The 24,972-nt window shown below is 36.8% G+C and overlaps 1 protein-coding gene across 1 annotated transcript; it reads left to right on the forward strand.

Moving 5' to 3' along the window:
• The first annotated feature begins 628 nt into the window (after positions 1 to 628).
• Positions 629 to 24,359, forward strand: KDM4A (lysine demethylase 4A). The gene is made up of 22 exons (XM_026707039.2): positions 629 to 721; positions 2,316 to 2,503; positions 3,525 to 3,700; positions 4,368 to 4,482; positions 4,802 to 4,995; positions 5,224 to 5,273; positions 6,162 to 6,265; positions 6,748 to 6,885; positions 7,750 to 7,997; positions 8,919 to 9,109; positions 9,934 to 10,298; positions 10,963 to 11,077; positions 12,958 to 13,136; positions 14,167 to 14,365; positions 15,397 to 15,473; positions 16,063 to 16,118; positions 16,702 to 16,810; positions 17,852 to 18,040; positions 18,514 to 18,684; positions 19,234 to 19,353; positions 19,865 to 19,957; positions 21,064 to 24,359. The coding sequence occupies exons 2-22, from the start codon at positions 2,366 to 2,368 to the stop codon at positions 21,202 to 21,204; spliced, it is 3,168 nt and encodes a 1,055-aa protein (XP_026562824.1). The 5' UTR covers positions 629 to 721; positions 2,316 to 2,365; the 3' UTR covers positions 21,205 to 24,359.
• Positions 24,360 to 24,972: the final 613 nt, after the last annotated feature.

The following is a 24,972-nucleotide window of genomic DNA, read 5'->3' on the forward strand; positions in this document are numbered from 1 at the left end:
TCCTCTGCAGGAGAGAAGGAGTCTAGTGTCACATGTAGCATTCAAAATAAAAGCTGGGAGGGGGGGGGGACAGTAATAAACGTAAGCCGTTCTCTTCCAAGCCTACGTGATACTTGCAATGCATTCACAACGGTTAGGTAATAATTGCCTCAGTAGCTTCTCCTCTCTCGCTTTTCCTACCCGCCCCTTCTAACTCTAATGAAAACAATATCTGCCTAGTAACACCAATCCTTTCTCACTGATTGGTTGGCCAATTCAGGCACTTCTTACTGACTGGATCTGAGCAATAATTAACGCGAAACTTGGGATACGGATGGAAAAGGAACGACAAATTAGAATAAAGGGGTAAAAACGCCGAGAGAAAGAAACGACTAAGTTACTCCAGCGGAGGGATCCGTCTAACATCGTTTAAAATGCACAGCGGCACAATCGCGTCGCGCTCAATCCGTGCGTCGCTACGGAACTACTTTCGCAGCGGGGAGTCCTAATGCGATCCGCCGTCGAGACGCTTACGAAACGAATGAAAGAGGCGTGATTGGCACTTTCCGTAACCTATGAGAGGGTAAAACGGATGCGGGAACTCTTGGGGATTGGATCGTGGCCGGGAAACGTTAGGAACGTGACTGTGGGGGCGGGGCACAAGACGGGGTTGGCCCCAGGCTCAGACAGAACTGTATTTCGGGCCCTGTCAGAAGTGGAGGTGGTTCCTGCGAGGCCTTAGGTGAGTGAAAAATGCCGTAAAGGGAGATCACGGGGAAGAGTTAAGTCCCGGAATGTTATGAACAGGGAGGAAGGAAAGCCTGATCCAGGCTAGGCTCCTCGGTCGACCCTGGATCGCGCTGTGGAGAATCGAAAACCATGGGGAGGGTCGACTTCCTTGGAGGATGGAGACCCGAGGTGAGGGGTGGATGCTCTGCATTTTTCAGCGCCCTTCCATTCTGCGAAACACTGAGGGGCTCGAAAGTTGCTACGTGAACGCCGGGCCTTCCCGGCTCTTTTTTACGACGGGAGGTCGATCTGGGGTCGCTTCCTTGGTGCCTCTTCCCAGCCACAAGGGAGCAAGAGATCCGGGGATCAGCTGTTGCCCGTTGGAGCTCGCTCCGAGCGATCCGTGTATAAGAGGGCTAGGATCACAATAGGTGGAAGAACAGTTTCGAAATGGTGAGGCGAAACGGGATCCTCTCCTCTCCATTTAGCACACAGGCCGTTTTAGACAACGTATTTTTCTGGTCCAGCACCAGCGCGTTGCAAAGAAAAACGACAAACGGAAGAAAGGAATTGAATGAGAACCGGTAGAGCAGAGATAGGGCAGGGAAATAAAATGAAGAATTTTGGGGGGGTTGGGGGTGGGGGAGAACAACCTCTAAATGTTGGGGCTCTTAGAGCACTAGGTAAACAAATGCATCTGCTTTTAACATCATGCGGATGACTTGAGGTAAACTGGGTAAATTGAAAGTTTAAAAAAATGGGAAGAAAAGAGTTACAAAGAATTTTGGGGAAATTTCCCAGATTTTTTTTTCACCTTATTTCCAGTTTCTTTAGAAAAAAAAGCTTTCAAAAGAGTTTCAATATTTAAAAAGTAACTATGAATTCCATTCCCCGCCCCCTTAGCATCTCTATTTCAATAAACAAACCCACATAAATTAATTTTAGTTTTAGCATCACCTTTTTTTCCTCCATTTCTCTTGAGGGCCCAGTAAGCAAGGCAAGGATATAAACATTTTGGAGAAGCATTCTTTTCAGAAACAAACACTTGTGCCCTCAGTTGGCTGTGGGAGAAGATTCAAGACCTGGATAGGTCTAACTCTAAAATGATAGTCATTTAACAGGATAGTTATCTAGGATACTTGCTGTCTTAAACAGATTTCAGAGTAGGAACTTGCTTTTCTCTATGGAAAACAAAGCTGCTCTCTTTAATATGAAGCTAGTCTTCAACAAGAGGAAAATGATATTACTAAGAACTTTTCATCACAAGAAGTTCACATTGGTGAGTTTTGATTTATCAATGGCTGCTGAGACTTATCCTGTAACTAGTGTCAAATTAAGTTATTTAAGGTGGAGGCATTTTTTTAAATCAAACAATAGAATTGGTACATGTACTTTACCTGAGTTCTTCTGTAAATCTGATTGTGAACTTGGTATTTAGGAGTATAAAGGTGTAAAATAGTCACAATGAAATTGAGAAGGATTGAGTTTGATAAAGTTTTAATTAAGAAAGTGAACATATTTTGATACTATTCCTCATTCTTTATTGTGTGCTCAATAACTCTGCATAATACTTATTAATTTGTAATCCTTATAATTATTTGTATTAGTGCACTAGTTCTCCTGGTTCACATATGAGAAGAAAGATTGGCAAAAAAACATGGGGTCCGAATTGGAGAACCTAAATCCAAGTGCCAGAATAATGACATTCCATCCAACTGTGGAAGAATTTAAAAATTTCAGCCGTTATATTGCCTATATAGAGTCTCAAGGAGCCCATAGAGCTGGATTGGCAAAGGTAAGAAGGGCTGGGAACAATGATGGTAATGTTGCAATTTATTCATTCATATTTAGTATAATTAAATTTGATTCAGAAAAATGTAACATATTTGGTTGGTAATCAGTGTACAAATGAGCAAGTTGTATTATGGTGAGATGTTATTAGATCCCATTAATGATAAAATAGTATTTTTGCTGAGAAAAATTAAACAATGAAAATTCTGAAGTTCTAGATTTTTCTTTTGTTGCACATTAATTTAACTAATCGTTTGACATAGGATTTGAAATGAAGCCTAAATGTTTCTGGGAGACCCGTGTAACTATATTAAAAGTTTATTTTTATGGTATGCTCTATCATGATTAATTTCTAAACAAACCTATCTCTAACTTTGGATATGCAGAATTCTAAAAACACAACTGCAGTAATATTAATTGTTCATTAGGTCTGTGTAAATCAGTTGAAAGTTGTGCTTCACAACATAAAGTAGCATATGCAAGGCATCTCTGTTGAATCAGTAAAGCAAATGCATATTTTTCAGTAAGCATGTATATATGTAGCCAATAAGCAAAGCCTCCCTTGGGTGCTTTATTGTTTCAAAGATATAAGAAAATAATTAACACATTGTGGGACATTGCTTTCAAAGGATTTGCACATACAATAAAAAAATCATGTACCATTTAAGCAGGCATTTTCTTTTGTATTTAATTAATTTTAGATTACAGTAAACCAGGAATCATTTTGGCATTTATACTTCTAAACTAATCACTGAGCCAAATACATGATAACAATTTGAAACAGATTTCTTGATTATGAATATTAATTTACCATGTACTTAATTTTATAAAATGCCAATGTGTAGTCAAGAGCATTAACAGTGTTTGTGGATTATTAATATATGATGCTGAGACATAATTCTGCTACTCTGTGTAGCTGAAGAGTCAGTCTATTTGAAGTATTATATTATTATATAGCCTTTGAATGTTCTATTCTTGTCTTGAGTTTTCCAATTAATTACTCATATAAAAATTCCAATTTCTAGATTGTTCCTCCTAAGGAATGGAAGCCACGCAAATGGTATGATGATATTGATGATCTGGTCATCCCTGCTCCCATTAAGCAAGTGGTTACCGGCCAGTCAGGCCTCTTCACTCAGTATAACATCCAGAAGAAACCTATGTCAGTCCGAGAATTCAGGAGGATAGCAAATAGCGACAAGTAAGAAAAGATGATCTAAACATGAAAGATTCTAAGTGTGTGCGTGTGTGCATGTGTTTATGTATATATGTATAGGAAATATGAGTTTGTAATGGTTCAAATATAAAGGCATCTCAATTTAACAAAGTCCATGTCAGTATCTGGCATAAGTGTATTCCAAATTGCAATATAATTTCTTGAGAATACTTGCTTCTCTGTCTTACTCTTAGAGCTTCAGACAAATTACTTATGAATGGACTGCACTATTTCAATAGCAAATATTTGAATCTCTGAGAAGCTCCATATGTTGGGATAGTTTCTAGATCAAAACCTAGTTTTTTAAATGGATTTCTATAGGATACTGCTGACTTGACACCTATTTTTGCTGTCTACCTTTACTAAAACCAAGAGAATGAAATTACATTAAAATAATTTTGGTAAAAGTTACAGCATCTTTATATGTAAGCAATTAGTTAATTCTATTACAGATTTTAAATGATAGAGAAGTTGACTCTGGCTCTTTCATCTGGGATGTTTGTACATGACTATCTTCTAAAATTCTGATTTCCAGGATGCTTGTCTGTAGTAATATGTTATTTGAAATTGGTAATAATTCATGACGTTTGTCAGTGAATAAAGAAAGTGAATGGACAAGTTATATTAAGACAGTGAACCTGTGCTCCCTTAGGTACTATACTCCTCGGTATACAGATTTTGAAGATCTTGAACGCAAGTACTGGAAGAATCTCACTTTCAACCCTCCCATCTATGGGGCAGATGTTAATGGCACACTCTATGACAAGGTAAAGAGAAGTAATGAGATATAATCAATAGCTTCCCTAGCTGTTAGTTGGTGATAATTTGTTTTTTGCATTGATTCAAGATTCATCCAAGTTTTCAGCATCAGTGTTATTTTATTTCCTAGGTTGACCACTGAAAATTGAAACGTACACTATATGTAATGTGTATATGGATGGGGTATATGAGGCAAAATTAACTTACAATATTCATAAAATAAAATTATTTGAGTATCCTCAAAGTGAATTTTTTATACAGATATTGGAATGTATGCTATTAGCTTATTGCTTTTTTAAAAAAAAACTCTGTTTAATCTATTTTTAGCATGTAGATGAGTGGAATATTGGTCATCTGAATACAATTCTGGATATCGTAGAAAATGAAAGTGGTATTACCATTGAGGGAGTGAATACACCTTATCTCTACTTTGGGATGTGGAAAACTTCCTTCGCCTGGCACACGGAAGACATGGACCTGTACAGTATAAATTATCTGCATTTTGGGGAACCCAAGTCCTGGTGAGATATCCTGTGTGTATGTGTGTGTGTGTGTGTGTGTGTGTGTGTGTGTATCAAGATGTGCATCCATTTTTAATTGATCATATTTAACAGGAAGCTGATTGTCTCAGTGTAGGAATGATGCTGAAGATGGGAAATAATTAAATTTGCTTATTGGCATCATTATATAACCTAAAACATCTTATTTTTTTGTGATTATATCTGTAATTTGTTTATGTGCAACCACAGGTACTCCATTCCTCCAGAGCATGGGAAGCGATTGGAACGTCTTGCTAAAGGTAAACATCCCTCTCTCTCTAAATCAGTTTGTATAGTTGATTGCTTCTAAAGAATAGTGACAGCTGTTTTTTTATTTGTAACTGAATTGTAATCCTAATCTGACTTTACTACAGGTAATCCTCAATTTATAATTTATATTTAGTGACTGAAGTTACAACGGCACTGAAAAAAAGAGACTTAAGACCAGTTCTTGCTCTTAATGATTGTTATGGCATCCCATTGGTCTTACAGTCAAAATTTAGACACTTGGCACCAGAATGTATCTACAAAACTGCAGCATTCCAGGGTCACATGATTGCCCGTTGCAATTTTTCCAGGCCTTCTGACAAGCACAATGGGAAAAGCCAGATTCTTTTAACAACCGTGATTCACTTAATTTTTGACAATTGTGCCAAAAAAGTCATAAAATTGGGCACGACTCACTTAACAGCTGCCTTGCATAGCAACTGAAATTCTGGTCCCGATTGAGGTAGTAAGTCAAGGACTACGTATAAAATAACAGCAATAATTTTGAAAAATTATGGAAATCTTACTCAATTATTTTACTTGATTTATAAAAGTCCAACAAATATGATACTTATTGAATTCAGGATGTAAGCACTTTTTTAAAGTTGTCTCCATACATGTGAAAAAAATAAGACTTTCTTTTAAAAGATGTCTCTGATGGTTCATTATGTGCTAAGAGGAAATAAGAAAAGTGTACTTCTCTTTTGTCCTTTTTGAACTTTTGTCTGAAAATCACCTCTAGACTTTGTAGTTAATTTATCTATCTTCCATGCATTGTCAACCTTGAAAAAAGCCATATGAAAGTATTCAGTCCTGCATCCAATGAATGTTATACAAACAGTCCTTTTCAACAATTTCTTGAGTATCTGTTTCTTAAATAGGGTTCTTTCCTGGAAGTGCTCAGAGTTGTGAAGCTTTTCTCCGTCACAAAATGACCTTGATCTCACCCTCAATATTGAAGAAATATGGCATCCCATTTGCCAAAGTAAGGAAAAATTGATGGCATTTTACAGAAATCTAGGAAGGCAGAGATTCTTATAAGATTATAGGAACTGAAAATAAAAAGGCTAGATGGAAAAACATTTTATATTTTGTTTTCAATAGTTGTAATAGTTGCATGCAGTAGGGAGGTATCAGTTAGGAGAACATCTATTTTTACAGATGCTCAAAACATCTGTAAACCGAATTGTGTCATTTTTTTCTTCACACTGAGAAGATTCCCTGTGTATACTTTTTTTCACATAATTTATAGATAATCCATAAATTCCAAGGATACAATTTTTTACTTTGCAAGGATATATTTTCATTAAGTAATCCTTAGAAAAAGCTAGAAATATGGGCTTTTCCCATATTGGTAGTACAGTACTACTCGTGGTAGTACAGTACTGAAAATTATAAAAGAATTATCAAATGAATTTTAGCGTTTATATAAACTATAGAGATCCATACTGATTGCTTCTCTTTCAGGTGACTCAGGAAGCAGGTGAATTCATGATAACTTTTCCTTATGGATATCATGCTGGTTTTAATCATGGCTTCAATTGTGCTGAATCTACTAATTTTGCCACACTTCGTTGGATTGAGTATGGAAAGCAGTCTGTTTTAGTAAGAATTGTTGTTTATTCCTAAATTTTTATCAAGCAGAATTATAGATTTACATTGATCAATTTAATATTTTGTGGTTGATAGAATGCATTCTGTTTCTTAACGACTTTTTGACGCTAAACATGTGGTATGAAGTAGGTCTTGCCATTTTAACTTTGAACATCCATAAAAATATATTAAATCATACAAAAAAGCCCCTAAGACAGTATAAAGAAAAAAGATTTCAGATGGGGAAATGTAGAACTCTCCAATTAGTTATGTAGGGCTACTGTTTTTGATAAAAATGTCATAGTGATAGGTATCAATATTTAATTTAAGAATAAGGTATGCCTATTTGCACAATTCTTAAGATATTTTTTTATTAGATACATAAACAATAAGGCTTGTGAAATGGAAATAGGATAATAATGCTTGTTAAGTTCTCAGATTGTTCAGATATGTTAGCTTTCCTATACCCTATTTTTAATGACTAATGTTTTTTCTGTTAACTCATCAGATTCATGTTAACTCATCAGGTTCATGGTTCAGACATATAGCTGCAGCCTCAGTTTTCTAGAGACCATTCTGTGCACTATTGTTTTATTTATTAATAATATTTCAAAGTACTCAGTTCAACAACAAATGCTTTGTCAGAAAGAAAGCTCACAGATATATATCTGGTGATATCAAACATATTAAATACATGTTATTTTGTTCTCCCTTTTTCCAGGTAATTACTTTTAGCCTCCAATGTTTGAAGTCACCATTCATTCTTATTAGGAAACGGTATAATACTCTCATAAGGAGGCATAGTTGCAGAGTTAAGTTGATACTGAATTGAAATGAAAACGTAAGTGGCCTCAGCTGTTTTGTTATTCCATGCAGTGCTCCTGCCGAAAAGACATGGTCAAAATCTCCATGGAAGTCTTTGTGAGGAAATATCAGCCTGATCGTTACAAGCTCTGGAAAGCTGGGAAAGATGTGACAGTCATTGATCATACTCTTCCCACACCAGAAGCATCTGAGTTCTTTAAGGATGAACTCCTTCAAAAAGTTAAGAATGAGAAGCGGTGCCCTGAAGAAACTGAAACAGAGGAAGAATGCAAAGCAGATGAAGATATGGAGAAAAAAAAGTATGTTTGCCTTTTTTTCATAAATCATGACAGCCAGTGTCACTCACTTATTACAGTAATAACTCACTTATTAATCAACTGCATCTATGGAGCTGCTTCTATTGTCCATGTTAAGTGGCTGCCAATTACATTGGGACTTGTTTCTTCTCCCTTTCTCTTGTTTTGTTTAATAACCAAATTCAGTAAGTTTTAGAAAATGGGTATGTGATTTTTATTTTTCTGTAGGCTGTAGAATATGAACAGAAATTAAATTAATGGTTGGAACCAGACTGTTCCCCAAAGAATTGGAGAAAGCATTTTGAAGGGTTTTTCTGAGTTGCCTTAAGTTAAATAATATATCATCTTAGATTCTCTTATAACTGTCTTCTGACCTGTTATAAATTTATATTAATGATAGATACCTGGTGTTTGAAGTATTTATTATCTAATAGCAAATGTGTTTTATTTGGATCCTTGGGTTAAATGGGATTTCTTATAACTGAGAAGAAACCTTTTTGACATACTAATGTGAATAGAAAGCTTGTGTATTCTGTCACCTTTTGACAAACTGATGTGAAATATTTTTTCCAAGAATTTTTTTTTTATTTTTCTTCCTAGTGGTAAATGTATCTCTTTTTAGAGCTGTACTTTCTCAGGTACTTCAGAAAAGTCATAAAACAAATTGATTTTTCAGAGAGTTCTGTTTAAAACCTGAATGTCTAACCTTTTGGCTTGCCTAGACTACATTGAATTATAAGGAATTATCCTCAGTGCATATAATATATATTGGGGTTAATGTACTGTATATAAATCACATAATAATGTTAGAAGTTTACAATCTTTTAGGACTGTATTACTAGATGTCTAGGGTTGCATGTGGACCATAAGCTGCGGGTTGGATGTTCCTGATTTAAAAGATGACATGGCTATTTCTTTTTGCAGTGTCCCAAAGCATCGCATTGGAAGCAAACGGCACCGAGTCTGCTTAGAAGTTCCTCATGAGGTGAGCCAAAGCGAGTCCTTTCCCAAGGAGGAGGTGGTTCCAGTGCAGTTCGAGATAGAGGAAGCAGCCCCTCCAGTTGGACTTGCTAGAGAGCCTGTACAGCAAGGAGATGAAGGCCTTGCACCGCCAGGTAATACTTGGATGCTACTGTTCATGGTAACCAAGCTTATTAGAACTTTGCTATAGCCCAGCCATAATTAAAATTATTTAGTTTTGGCCTAGTTTATTGTCTGAATGTTGCCAATCTATGTGAAGTTTAGTGTGATGCATGAACCCAACTTCTGCTTTCTACAGACATAAAAACATTGGGAGCAAAACATCAGGTTGAAAACTGATACAATACCTTATTAGGAATATGAAAGATATGCTCAAGAAACTGGGGTATCTGCAAATGTCTCAGATTAATTTCTTAAGTTATGTTCTTTTGACTTTAGGAACATAAACTAAGAAACTTAATAGAATTGTGTCAGTAAAGCATAGAAGAAATACAAAAATTGAGAAGTAGCCTCCACAATTGGAGACATTTTTCCAGAAATTGCTCAAGGACTGTTATGGAAGGCGCAAGATTTTCGGTTATGAAATAAAATATGAAATCATTAGAATGTTTTAATTTGTATTTTTTTAAAAACTTGAAAAGATTTGGAAATGTGTCTCAGAAAAGGAATACTACACAAAGAAGCAGGGTTGGAGCGAATAAGTTAACAAAAATTCTAGAAAGTGATTAGTGAGAAATTAAAGGTGTGACATTGTGTTACGTGTTAATGAAGTTCTAGAGGAAATTCAAATTATAGGAGTATTTATTAAAAAATACATTAAACTTCTAGCTAGACTGGACCATTTAATATTTCACATCTTGAAGCCCTAGTTTCAAATTAATTTTTAGGCTTTAATAAAATAGAGCATTTTATTTGGTGGCAGTTAATAAAGAATATTCAAATATTGTTTTTGATGCAGAGTATGCAGATTCCTCTGAAGTAAAATTTGAAGAACTGAAAAATGTTAAACTAGATGAGGAGGAAGAAGAGGAGGAGGAAGAGGAGCCAGAAGCAGCTGTTCTGGATCTTTCCATTTCGCATTCTGTGTCTTCAGTTTTTACCCAATCTATCATGAAACCAAGCCCAGTCTCTAGCCTTCAGTCTAGCTCATCTTTTTGTTCTGGCTCTTCAGATTCTGATCTTTCCAGGCAGTTGGTTGAGCAAACCGAGGTGCTCACAGTTCATAGTTATGCTAAGGAAGAGGTGAATGTCATGGAGATTGAACAGCCTTCACGGAAGAAAACCAGTTTCACAGCTCGTGGGGATGAACAGGAGCTTGCAAAAGTAAGATTATATCAGAGGGTATAGCTACAATCTATGTTGCATACTATGCTTCAGACAGATTTGAATGATAAAGCGATATATAGGATGGGTTCTCAATAGACACATGGAATATTGTAATTTCTAATCTATCTGATTTTCACTTTCTGTTAACTTTATCAGCTGATGTGCAATTTGCAAAGAATATTTCTAGGACTTTTATTTGCTACATTAGATGCCAAGTAAATCTATTGTCGATGTAGTTCTGCATTCTGAAATACATTATTTAATCCATAATACACATCTTGCATATCCTGAAGCTTAAGCAGTGCAGAAAGTGCAAGTAATTTTTCAATTTTTGAATTCATCCAATAGTACTATACAGTGCTACTATAATGTTGTGGTTACTGTTTTTATTTATATATTTATTTGTATCCTATTTTTATTATTTTTACAAATAATAAATAACTCAAGGCAGAAAACATACCTAGCATACCATTCTCCTCCTATTTATCACACAACAACAACGCTGTGAGGTGAGTTGGACTGAGAAAGATTGACTAGCCCAATATTATCTAGCTGGCTTTCATGACTAAGGTGGGACTTGAATTCATGATCTCCTGCTTTCTAGCCTGTTACCTTAACCACTAGACCAAGCTGTTTCTCTGACCCTGTCTGATTTCTGCAGATGGATTACATCAGATCTGTAAAGGATCATAAGCAGTCAAAGGGCCGTCGCCAGCCCTTGACCAAACTCCCACGTCATCACCCACTCTTGGTTAAAGACGGCCTTAGTGATGATGGTAAGTTCTAAATCAGGGGTGTCCAACCTTTCACCTTCCCTGGGCCACATTAGAAGATGAAAATTTGGTTTGGGCCGCACATAAAATAAAATAACAGTAACGATACCTGATCATCCCCAAAACCATAGAAAACATAGTTAACATATTAAACTTATTTGGAAATGAAGTTAGTGAGATGTTTTTATTATTTATTATTTATTAAAAAAAAAATTTTTATCACGGGTTTTTTATCAGTTTTTTTATCACGGTTTATTTTCCGGCCAAATTTTGCAGGGGTGTGGGGGGGGGAAGCTCGCCCGCCTCACTCCTACCTCTCCTCCTGCAAATGGCCCAGCTGGATGAGGCAGGACTGGAAGGCAGAAGCAGCGGCGGGGGCAGAAGCCTTCCCCCACCGCCGCTGCTACTTCTGCCCCTGCCGCTGCTGCCCCCGCCACTGCCACCGCTTCTGCCCCCGCCACCCCCGCCGCCGCTTCTTTCCCCGCCACTGCTGCTGCTTCTGCCCTGCTCCCGCCGCCACTTCTTCCCCCGCCACTGCCGCCACTTCTGCCCCTGCCACCGCTTCTGCCCCCCCGCCACTGCCGCTTCTGCCCCCGCCGCCCCCGCCGCTTCTTCCCCCCCACTGCTGCTGCTTCTGCCCCTGCCACAGGGGCAGCGGTGGCGGGGGCAGAAGTGGTGGCGGCAGGGGTGGCAGTGGGGGCAGAAGCGGCGGCGGGGGGCAGAAGTGGCGGCGGCGGGGGCAGAAGCGGCAGCGGGGCAGCAGCCGCAGCGGGGCAGCAGCCGCAGTGATGGCGGGGGCAAAAGCGGCGGTGCCAGCGGCGGCAACAGCAGGGGGTGGCGCTCTGACGGCGCCCGCCTTTTCTCTTGCTGCTTGGCCTGGCGCTCGCCTCGCCCCGCCTCGTGCCTGCCTCTCCTCCTCCTCCTCGCTGGCTCTGGCACGAAGGTTGGGGTGGGCACTGGGCCGCATTACGAGGCGACCTGGGCTACATGCCCAGGTTGGATAAGCCTGTTCTAAATTATCTCCTTTTTTGTAATAGAGGTGTTTGCCTGATAGTGATACTGAATTACAACTAGTCCTTGACTTACTTCTGAAAATTTCTGTTGCTAAGCAACACAATTGTAAGTTTTGTCCCATTTTATGACCTCTCTTGCCATAGCTCTTAAATAAATCACTGTAATTGTTAAGTTAGTAACACAGTTGTTAAGTCAATCTGATTTCCCAAAGACGTTAGTTGTCAAAAGGTGATCATGTGACCATGGGGAATTCTGCAATGGTTGTATATATGAAAACTGGTCACAAGTCCCTTTGTTCAGTGCCGTTGTAGCTTTGAATGGTCACTAAATGAATGATTGTAAGTCAAGGACTGCCTGTAGCAATAAGTATGTTTGGATGTCTAAATTCATCTTTTACATCTTTAAAGCAATCTCTTGTACAACATATACCTGAATACATTAATCACATTTTGATTCACAATTTTTGAAGGTTGTATACCTGGGGTGTGAACTTGATATATTTTGATGCTGAATTTTCAGCTACCAAGTTAGGATCCAATACAGCACTTTGATCTCTGAGGCAAAAGAAAGAGAGTACATATTTCAAACATGATTTTATAATTGTGAGGTGGTGTATTATTTCCAAATTAATGGTCTTACAAATTATATGGGCTTAGCAACCATGTATGGAGCTGAACTTTTGTACACTGTAAAAGGTAGCATTTGTAAAGGTTACTAATAGAGACATAGAGAGCATTGGCAGGCATGGCTGAAAAATGTGGAACATTGTTATCTTTCCAATAGTTTAAATCTGTTATTCTTTTGACAGCCTGCAGAAAAGGGGAAATAGTTTATCTAAATTTTGATTGAAGCTGTGATTCTTACTGCAGAAATGTCAGAACAGTTAACACCTGAAGAAGAAACTGAAGAGATGGAAGCATGGGCCAAGTCTCTCAGTCAACTGTGGCAGAATCGTCCTCCAAACTTTGAAGCGGAAAAGGAGTATAATATTGCCATGGCTCAGCAGGCTCCCTATTGTGCAGTGTGCATGCTGTTCCAAACCTACCAGGTAAGCAGATTATTCTTTCACCTGGTCTGCATAGTACAGAAACACTGATACAATGTGGTTTGTTGTTAAGTGTTGGAAGCGCTGTGCTAATAATGTGATTTCAGTTTTGAGATTGATTATAGTTAGAATAATCCTGCTTCCAATTTTTCTGTAGTAAGTGGGTCTGATTTTCTACAGCATCTTTCATTTTACGCTAACAAATCATGCTTTCTTAAGAAATAAACCATACACATATTTTAGTGCCTGATTATGGAAGCTAAGCAAGATTAAGTTTGGTTAATAATATAGATGGGAAACTGTCTGGTAGTAATGGATGCTGTATGCCATAGCAGTTGTCATATTCATCTCAGATGGGAAAGGTCTTTTGAGAGTCTGTATGGCATGGTGGTTAAGGTGTGAATAATTTTTCAAAAAGTATCTATTTACCTAACTAACTCAAACATATTTGCTATAAACAAGGGTATTCTGTTTCTTATATTCTTTATTACTGTTCCATTTTCCCCTCATTAATTAATGCAACACAGAAACTGTTTAGAGTGGTATTTTAATTGTTTGTTGAAAACATTTAAGGAATTTATAATTTATTTTTTGATTCTTCAGTAGAACAAGGAAGTCTTGAACCCAAAATATTTTTTATGAATTGCTATATCGGGAATAACATATTTTAATAATTAAAATAAAATCTTAGAGCTGGAGTCATATTTGCAGAAATGTGCCTGAGATTAACATAGTATGTAATTTATCTTCAAAGATTTGGACTATTTTATATCAATTTTGTCAAACATAGTTTTCCTTTATTCTGACATGAAAGAAGGATCTGCTGGTTATGTTTGGTGGAAATATTTCTCTTTGGAAGGAAAACTATCAAACCTAATTTGGAATTATTGTACTTAAAGCATTACATAATGAAATAATATTTATTTGAATTCTTTCAGTATGCAAACAAAACCGGAATGCTTTTCTGATCATACGTTTATTTTTATTTCTGCAGTGTTGTTCTTTTCTAAAATGTGTAATTTCTCATTGGCAGGCAGATTGTGGAAGTCAGAGCTTACAAGCAGTTCCAAATGCTACTAATGGAAAAATGAAAACTAAGCCCCTCATCCCTGAAATGTGTTTTACTACCACTGGTGGTAGCACAGATGTCAACCTCTCTACCCCATATCTGGAAGAAGATGGCACCAGTGTTCTGGTCACATGCAAGCGCTGTCAGGTCCGGGTCCATGCCAGTGAGTACTATAAAACTTAGGTCTGATTGTCCATTGATACCCAAAATAAAATATTACTATTTACCCCTCCATTTTCCCATAGTTCATAAAGAAGCAGTGTAAATATAAACAGCTTATTCCTGCTTATTTTTACCTGTAAGAAAGAGCACAGGAAAAAGTCAAGGTATTGCACTTCAGTGCCCACCAGATTCATATGAACAAAATGATCTGAAAATACCATGAGTGAAGACTACAATTAAAGTGGAATAAACTCAAAATATATCCTTCAAGGTACAGTGGTGCCTTGATACTCTATGTTAATTGATTTCGGGAGACATAATGAGTACCAAAAACTATGAGTACCAAATTTTTCCCATAGAGAATAATGTATGAGTTACAAAGCAGTGCCTACATGTTCTAGTTTGTGCATTGAACACCAAACAAATGATGAGTATTGGGACAAAATGATGTTGAGTACCAAATTTGATGAGTTTCAAAGCAGTTGAGTATCAAGGTGCCACTGCACTTTTCATACTATGTGAAGATTAAGGTGCTCTTTCTGGAAAACTAACCCACAATATAAGAATTCAGAGGGGAAAATCTCAGTGGAATGCCAATTACTAAGCAGGCTGGATGAGTTCCTTTCCTAATGCTTTGGATGTCACTAATACTTTAAAACAGTTTTTTTAAAAAACCCTAAAAGATATAAAGCACTGTAATAATTAACATCTGGAGTTCATTTTTTCTGTTATAAAATTCATTGAATTGACAGGGCCCAGAGATAGATTTGACCCATCATGACCATTTTTATGGATTGAGTAAATAATAAAGAAACACAAGTTTGAAATGTATATTTTTAAATGAGATCAGATTATGGATAGATCAGTATTGCTTTTTTGTTAGTGTGTTTCAAATGGGTCTTCCAAGACTGGTCAAACTTATTTTGTGGATATAAATTCATTATTAATATTTGTTAAAATAAGAAGGGATATGAAAATTGAAACATTGCTGATTTTTATTGCTTAGCCTACAAACCTTTTTTTTTAATGTAGGTTGTTATGGAGTAGCCCCTGAGAAAGCAGTTGAAGAATGGAAATGCTCTCGATGTAAAGCCAATGCTTTAGAAGAGGTCTGCTAAAATTCTTTTGTGTTCATGCATGAGCCTTAGTTCGATGGCATTGGAAAGTTTGCAGTTGTGAGATAGTTATTGAAATAGTTTTATTGGTATAAAAGAGTTTCATTAAAATGTAAAGAAGATCTAGTTTCAGATAGGACTTTACTTCATGGAATATTTTAAATGAATAGTTTGGTTCAGGGGTGTCAAACTGGTGGCCTGCGGTCTGGATGTGTCACACGCAGGCCATGCCCACCCCAACTCTACCATTGGGGAAAATGTTGTGAAACATCACGTGACAGTAATGTGACGCCATGAATTTGACACCTGTGGTTTGGTTGATTCAGTATCATCTATTATTAATTGTATTCATCAGTATTCCAGAATCTAGTCCTGGGGTACCAAAACCACCTCTTCAAGCCATCTGGATCACTTTAGGCCAATCACTTTCTCTCAGCCCAACTCATTTCACATGATAGTTCTTGTGGGGAAAATAAGAGGAGGAAGGGGTGTTGGATATGTCCACTGCCTTGAGGAAAAATACGTAAAAATAATAAAAGCAGGACATAAATACAAATAAATGTGATTTTCTTTTGTCTGTCAGGATTGCTGCTTATGCTCACTTCGTGGAGGTGCACTTCAAAAAGCCAATGATAACAAGTGAGTTTTTATGATAATTAAGAATGGAAGATCCCTGGACTAGTAGACATCAACTCATGTTAAGCAACAAATTAGTGATGTTTCCCTGGTCTGATGCAGTGCTAGTTGATGTTATGGTTGTGCAAAGTAGTGTGTTCATCATTCATTCGTGTTTTGCAAAGCCTATTGTTGCAAGCAAAAATCTCCTCAAATACTTAAAGCAACCACATTCTATGAAGTTTTCATAAACTGATGCAAAGGCTGTCAGTGTACACATGTGTGCATAGACAGCCACATTGCCATTAGTCTATTATCTGTTCATGCATACAGTAAAGAGAGAACCTTTGAAGCAGCCGTGAGCCTTCCAGAGTATGTGCCCATTTTTGTTCTGAATGTTTTTGCAAAGCACTTCTTTCAAAGACATGCAACTGTATTGAGAGTGGGGGAGATCATATTGTTCATAAGGTTCCTATTCTTTACACTATGGGCATATATGTTTGTTTTTGAGCTGTTTTACCAATATTGGTTTTGGTTATCCATATCCTGCAGCCAATTTTTAACAAACGTTTACTAAATACTTAAGTAAACTTCTGTTTTTTCTCAGGTGGGTTCATGTTATGTGTGCTGTGGCAGTTCAAGAGGCCAAATTTATAAACATTGCTCAGCGTAGTCCAGTTGATGTCAGCAAAATTCCACTGCAACGTTTCCGACTGGTAAGAAAGTAAACAATAGTTTGAACTGATTAATACATGCTTATTCTATGCTTTTATGAGATTCTTAAATCAGAACCCCGAGAACGTAGGAAGAAAATATTTTCAGATTACATAATTTGTGATGTTGCAAGTGGTGGAACTTTGGATGATTATACATAGCATTTACCAACTTGTTCCCATTCCAAAGTACTTGGGGAAAAAACTTATTTTAAGACTGGGGGGCAAAGGTCACAGTGGCCAAAAATTATGGAAGTTGGAGCCCAGCATATCTGGAAGGTGACAGATTCCAGAAAGTTGTTTTATGCAGTGTAATAATGAGTGTAACTTAGCAATTACTTGTAGAATTGAGTAGTTGTATATTAATGATCTAGGGCACATAGCTTACGTATGTGCTGGCTGTACAATAATCAGGTTAAAAAAAGGCCAGTCTCAATGCATGATTCCATTATGCATGAGAAAAGTCATCATAGAGCGAGACTTCACCCTAAGTAACTTATTTCATATAAATGTTAAATAACACGAGATAGGACCAAGTGTATCCTATTATATAAAGGAAGATGAAAATACAAAAACATTCAAGGCCTTGATTTTACCCAATGTGTGCTGAAATATACCATGTACAAAAAGAAGCATACAGAAACTTCCCATCAATAATCACCTATTTTAGCATATAAGTAAAGATAAGATAATCCCTACAAGAATCTACAGAGAAATATAATGACATATATAGTATAATTGTGTGATAGTTAAACATCATGTATTTCTTCTTCTTCATGAGATTGTACAATTTTAATTATAAAGAAAATGCCTGACCTATAAAGAAAATGCCTGGCCATTGAAGCAGATTGTAAGTGCCATTGAAATACACATGGAATGCAGGTTTGTCTGAAAATAAAAATTCACACTGTAGTACATGATTTCAAAACCTGATAACAAATCTGCATCTGAATTTGATAGGCTCATGTGTCTCTTTTTGTGTCCAAGCATCTGATATCTTTGGAACTTCACCTTGATTAAAGTGCTGAATTTGTCTCTTTGCAGAAATGTGTCTTCTGCAAGAAGAGGCGGAAGAGAATAGCTGGTTGTTGCGTGCAGTGCTCTCATGGCCGCTGTCCTACATCTTTCCACGTCAGCTGCGCTCAAGCAGCTGGAGTCATGATGCAGCCAGACGACTGGCCGTTTGTGGTCTTCATTACCTGCTTTCGACATAAAAGTCCATCTCAAGCAGAAGTAAATAATAGAGACTTAATATTTGGTTCAGCCTAACTTAACATTTGTACTTGACATATTACTTTTGAACATCTTAATCAGTTTGGAAAGGCAGTAGTAAAAGTGTTCAGGAGGCCACACATACATACCATATTATGGAAATGCTTGCTTTGTCCTTTATTTTAAAATGTTTATCTGCCCAAAGCAACTGCTAGTTTTGTTGCTATTGTTAATATTACTGAACCTTCTATTTATATCTTCATTAAAAGTTGATGGTATATAGTTTGCATTAGCAGAATATAAAGGCATAATACAAATCTTACATTAAAAGGCTTTTCAAAAGAGATGTAAAAATATTTGTGCTTACCAGATAATGCATAGGAAGCACTTGTATTTTGTGCAACTTTCCACAACCTTCAAAATATTTCATGTAGTTAATCATCAAGTTGTATCTTCTGAATATAACATAGATTATTACTCCTTTGTTCCTTCAGCGAGCTAAGGCTGGTCTACAGGATCTTGCTGTGGGACAGCAGGTGATAAGCAAGCACAAGAATGGACGTTTCTATCAATGTGAAGTGGTCAATCTGACAAAAGAAACATTTTATGAGGTCAACTTTGATGATGGCTCCTTCAGTGATAACCTATATCCAGAAGATATTGTGGTATGCTTTACAGTAAAAAAAAATTGCACCAAAAATATATAGTTCTAATATAAAGTCTCAGATTGCTGAAGTGGGTCAAATCTCTAAAGCATCCTGACAATACTTTTGAGCTGCATAATGTAAAGCTAAATATAGCATAGATTATTTGACTCCTAAATTAGAAATCTCTTCCCTTCCTCCTCCCCTCTTCAGTGCCTTAAAAAATCTTTCATTAGAGGAAAAAATAATTCCAGATGAAGATTCTATTATCTTGCCAGATCTTTACTTGTTTTATGTTCATACAGATATCTATATAATAAATGAGTAGTTGTAGAACAAGGATAATTTTGTAGATCTTGTAATCTGTTCATGGCAGGAGTATTCTGATTATAAGATTAAGCTCATTGCAACTACCTCCTGATGTTAATAGAATTGTACATTTTCCTGCACTCCTCATTGCCATGTACCAGCTCAATTGTCAAGCTTCTCCAGGGTCTATTATTTTAACCAATGTTTCTTCTGTTATTCAGTAGATGATTATATTTCTCAAACTTTCTCCAATATGGACAGAGTCGAGATTGCTCCCAGCTTGGTCCTCCACCTCCAGGAGAAGCTGTTGAAGTCAGATGGACAGATGGACAGGTCTATGGAGCTACGTTTGTGGCTTCTCATGTCATCCAGATGTACCAGGTGAGTGAGGAATGGGATCTTCTCATTTTCTCTCTATTTAACTCTTTGTGGATTGTTAATGTGGGAGTTCTGAAATCTCTGAGAGATGTATTCTGGCCTGCCATGAGCAAGATAACATGTGTAATTGACTGTTCCAAAAGATACATGGATCGATATATTAACATTTGTGTCAAGAGTTTAAAAATCTCATGAATTGTAATTGTGGCTATATAAACTAATTTCTTGATCTTAAATGGGCTCCAGGGGATGGTAGAGGACAGGAAGGCCTGGAGGAAGGACAGGAGGTTGTTCATAGGGTTGCGATGGGTTGGACATGATTTTGCAACTAAAAACAACAACAAACTAGTTTCTACATATTCTGTTCTGTTATTAGCAGCTGGTCTGCCAGCTCCTTCATGATGAGTACATGAAATAGTATGCCAGTTGGCTGGGATCCTGCTCCATAAAAACATTCTGCATGATACAAAAATAGCAATTGATGCTTATGTCTATCTGATTGTTCTGATTCTAGGTGGAGTTTGAAGATGGATCCCAGCTAATGGCAAAAAGGGATGACGTATATACAGTTGATGAAGAACTTCCTAAAAGAGTCAAGTCAAGGCTGGTAAGTTAAACAGCGATAGATTTTGATATGTGAAATTCTCACACAAGAGAGCATCAGTTCCCACATAGGGAACATTTCTTCTGTCACTGGTGTTAGGAATGATAGTCACCTAACAGTTGGGTTGGCAGTATATAAACCAGGATAGTCATTTAATACTGTTGTATCTTTAAGAGAATGTTGTAATTGTGATTGGCTGAGGTTCCTCCAACGACCATAAAATGGAGCCAGAAACCTGGTTTGTTCTTTTTTGCATTTCCTTTGCTTTCCTTTTGCCTTTTGCCTGATTGTCATTCTGATTGAATTGCTGTGAGTCTTCGTTTACTGAACTTTGTTAATGATACTGGTAAAGAAAAGGACTTTGTTTTTGGATTACCCCTGGACTGATTACCGGTATTTTGAATACTGACTGCTTTAACCGGGTATGATTTGGACTGTTTGTTGGACTTTGTTTACCCATTTATAGGAAGTAAAACTTAGTATTCAATGTATCTGTGTGCTGGTTGTGTGTTATTCATCACCACTCTCACTATGTTTCCCTGAGTGCACTCATTCTCCTAACAGGGAATACCTCAACAACTAATTTCAACAACTGGGATACTTATAGATGCTTCTAGGATATAATACAATTATTAAACTAAAGGTTCCAAAAGTAATTTCAAAGGAAAGGAAAACTAGATTTTCAGAATACTGTTTGTTGAGCCCATTATTGAACTCTGCAAATGTGTAGATTAATGGTAAGCAGCCACTTGGAGTCTCAAGAGTTGAGGTAGATCTACAGTAAGTACTTTACTCTAAACTGGATAGTTAGATTGCCAAAATCTGCTCTTTGTTGTTTTCCAGTCAAATAATATGATTTTTATTATGCAAGAGGAAAATTGCGAAGAATCATTATAGCAATAGCACTTAAGCTTATATACCACTTCATAGTGCTTTACAGCCTCTCTAAGTGGTTTACAGAGTCAGCATATTTCCCCCAACAATCTGGGTCCTCATTTTACTGACCTCAGAAGGATGGAAGTCTGAGTCAACCTTATAGTCCTTTATAAGTCCAGTCATAGTCCAGTGTTCTCCATTGTTCTTTTAACATGTCTTTATTTGATTTGCAGTCTGTTGCGTCTGACATGCGCTTCACAGAGATCTTCACAGAGAAAGAAGTCAAACAAGAGAGAAAAAGACAGAGGGTGGTCAACTCACGCTATCGTGAGGATTACATCGAGCCTGCACTGTACCGGGCCATTATGGAGTAATAGCTTGCAGCAGGATTGCAGTGACCACCCCAAAATGGATCCTAGTACTCCAGCACAGCAGAAGCCAAACAGTCTTCATATCCCACTTTTTAAAAAAACGAAATGAGATAAGCTTATCTGACTCTATAGCACCTTGAAGGTATGGATATGGCTTTAATGGCAAACTCCAAGGCTATCATTTGGGAGCACATCTTTGAGTTTATGAAGCATTTGGTTCATACCAGCTCGATGTCTTTGCCGTTAGCTGTGAGTTTCTTCATTCAATACAAGCTGTTCTTTGCTTGAAGAATAACTTTCCATTACCATCCAAGGAGTAGCCCAGACAGTCGCAGTGCTAAAAATGACTTTCCCTCTTTTTCCTGGATTAAATGTCTATTTCTGGGGAAAATTCTGAGCTCATCCTGCCTGCACAGAGCTGGTGATGTTACTGGTGCTTGACAATGAATTCCTTTTTATATTTATAACCCTGTTTTTTGTCATGAGCACGCTTCTTTTTTTTTAAGCATCACCTCTGAGAACAGAGCTAAGTGAGCTGAAGAATAGAGAATGAAATTTTTGACTCTCTTTATTCCCAACTTCTTGAACCTTTGAAGCTTTTGTCCCTATTTTATATTCAGAGACTTATTTACTCATACGTTTAATTGTTATAGTTTGTGCCTATGTAATAGGAAAAGGTTTTGAGCCATTCAATGCTGTGCATTCCTCAGGCAAGAGAATCCTGGGAAATATCCTCAATTAAGGCAATAAGGACTATAAGGATTCCCGTTCCTGTTTGGCTTGGAATGGCCACAAATTGGCCTAGGTTTGCAACAAGATTGCCTGGGAAAATTAACGTTCTTTCATCTCACTGGCAGTGACTCCGAATTGTGGGCTATTTGAATCCAGTTTGAATATTCATTAAATCATGTCAGCGGTCAGCATTATTGGTATTTCCGTTTGGAAACTTTGCACTGTTTTTGCCCAAACCTATACAGGTAAAACTAATAGAAGGGCTCATGTATATTTAGATTTATCTTTTGTGGGACAGAGAAAAGGAAGCTGAAGGTACGTTTTCAAGAGGTGTCTCATTTCTTTGCTGTGCAGTCATTGGGGGCAATTTTCATCCAGATATATTTCAAGAATAAGTGCAAAGCTACTTGTCCAATTATAAACATGTCCTTGTAGTCTGTGTCTATAGTACCCGGAACATGCCCATATCATCTAATCTTGGAAGATGAATGTGCTCATGTTTACTACAGTAGAGGCTCCAGGGAAGACTAGTAATAATGTAATACTGTACTGTAGTAATACAGTGTAGTATTCCTTCCCTTTATTTATCTGTTTATCTTTCTGCATAAAGTTCACACAGCAGATTATGGCAACAGTTGATATAGGTAGTCCTATATTTACATCCGTTCATTTAAAAGTGGTTTAGAGTTACAACAGCCTCAGAAAAAGTGACTTGCAAACTCTCCTCAAAGTTACAACTGTTGCACTACTCCTCTCAGTCAGGTGATCACAATTCAAGCGCTTGACAGTCGACTCATGTGGGATGCAATTGCAGCATCTTGCAGTCACATGAAGGTTGTGATTTGTGATCTTCCAACAAGCCAAGTCAAATGGAAACCAGGCTCACTTAACCGTGATTCATTTAATGACCACATGTTTCACTTAATGAGCACGATAAAAATGTTTGTAAAATCAGGACCAGTCACATAATACATTTTATGACTTCACCAACTTGCAACAGAAATTCCAGTCCTAATTGTGATTGTAAGGTGAGGACTACCTATAGAAGCAAAATTCTTCAAAGTTCAGGTGAACAAAATCTCAAAACCTTTTCTGACTCTCTCCTTTATTAATTAAGATCCTGAATGCATTTTGGAGGAAACCTAGAAGAAGTGGAGAGATGTACATTTCAGTATACAGGATTGATCTCCTTTCTGTATTACTTTAGAATTTAAATCTGCATTATTGTAGAGATTAATGCTCTCTTCATAAGCACAATATATATATATAAATATGTACAAAGGAGCAACTTTTTGAAATATTTGCAATTGGACATTGCCTCTCAATTTGGAAATAAGATTGGTAATTATATAGTACATGAGAATATCTCACTACCCTCAGTTGCTGCCTTTTAAAAAGTGTCATATCTCCAGTCTCCTTTTGGATCTTTGAATAGATGTCACGCTAGTATTTGTTTAAATGGTTTGTGCTATCTAGCAAGATGGGCAGCCTTTTCTTTTTGAACTTTATGTATTAAGCAAAACAGTATTCCTTTGATTCCCCAGGAGTGTTTTTAGTATGAAACAGAGATCCCACTCTCTTTTCTTACCTCTTAACCTGGAGGTTACTGTTGTCCCAGATACAATAGGCTTTTCTGTATTAATATTAAAACAGAATCATGATGCCAAAGGTTCGTTCAACTGGCATAGGGACTTTTAATTTTTTTTCTGCTTTTAGATTGAAAATAAACTCTAGATGATATGAATCAATGGATTTAAAAAATATTTTTGAACTGTAGCTTGAGCTGTTCAAAAGCTTTGTGAATTTTTAAAAATGAATTCAGATCATAATCAAATATGTCTGAGTATGTCTACAAATTGGTTTAATTTATTTCAAAATCTAGAAATTAGTTTTACAGGATTTGTACAGGATTTTAATATGTTTATAATTGAACAGGCACTAAGAATTCTAAGAGCCCTTTTAATCATTATATCCTATTTTATTCTTACAAATATGTCTTGCTCTCATCCAGTCAAACTGCAATTGTTTTATCTTAAATCATTGTAATAAAATTGTTGATTAATTTTATAGGTTTGACACATAATTGGGACAAACTTTTTCCTATTGATGGTTTAACAAGCTTTTGAAAATATAAGCACCATTTTCTTAGTTTGCCCCTGGCATTTAATATATGCACACACCTCTGTATAAGGTTGCAGCAGGCTTTATATGTACAGAAAAGAACAAGATGAAATATGTGATCTAAACATGATCTATTATGATTCCTTGAAGACGGACTCCAAAAATTTCTGACCTGTTGGAAGTTGTGCTGGTTTTAGGATGCCAATAAGAGATGTATACAAGACAGGCAGCTTTGTGTATTGTTTTTCTGACCTACTAATATAATTTTGGACTAGACTCAACTGATTAAATCTGAAACACTTTAACCTGAAAGCCTGTGCGTCTTCAGTTATACTTGCTGGGTTTCATTCAACACCTTTCGTAGGTTCGTTTTTTTTTTTTTACCAAGTTACATCTATTGAGTCTCAGTAACTAGACCAGCTACGTACCCCGAATCAGGAATGATATTAGTTTTTCTTCAGTTATTAATATTTCTAGCTTTTATTTAGTTAGAATAGGTGTTCATATTTGGGTATGTATTTGGAAATTCATTAGATTTAGGTCAAGGGAACAAAAATAGAAAGTGAAACTCCTAGAATATGGAATGACGATAAGCAAAATGAGAGAAACAAACCTCTCCCTTTCTTCTTGTGGCATGTAATTTGGCAAAATAAATTAGTAGAAAAATACAAAATGCAAGAATTCATAGGTCTATATTTTTTAAAAAATATTTAATTTCTACATTATTTTATTATTACACTTTTATATTCCCCTTATTTAAACATATCAAAGGTTATATGTTAAAAGATATATAATTCTTGTTTTATAATTCAAACATACATAATTCTTCTGCCTCCTATTTTCCCACAACAAAACCCCTGTGATGCAAACTGGACTGAGAGTGACAAACCCAGAGTCATCTGGCCAGGTTTTCATGCC

The sequence above is a fragment of the Pseudonaja textilis genome, chromosome 3 (genome assembly GCF_049901715.1).
Source record: "Pseudonaja textilis isolate UNSWEBS1 chromosome 3, rPseTex1.2, whole genome shotgun sequence".
Taxonomy (NCBI): Eukaryota; Metazoa; Chordata; class Lepidosauria; order Squamata; family Elapidae; genus Pseudonaja; species Pseudonaja textilis.

Coding starts and splice junctions, on each gene's coding strand:
- KDM4A (XM_026707039.2), top strand. CDS start 2,366: ATGGGGTCCGAATTGGAGAACCTAAATCCAAGTGCCAGAATAATGACA. Junction 4,483..4,801: donor ATGGCACACTCTATGACAAG/GTAAAGAGAAGT, acceptor ATCTATTTTTAG/CATGTAGATGAGTGGAATAT. Junction 18,685..19,233: donor TATATCCAGAAGATATTGTG/GTATGCTTTACA, acceptor CAATATGGACAG/AGTCGAGATTGCTCCCAGCT.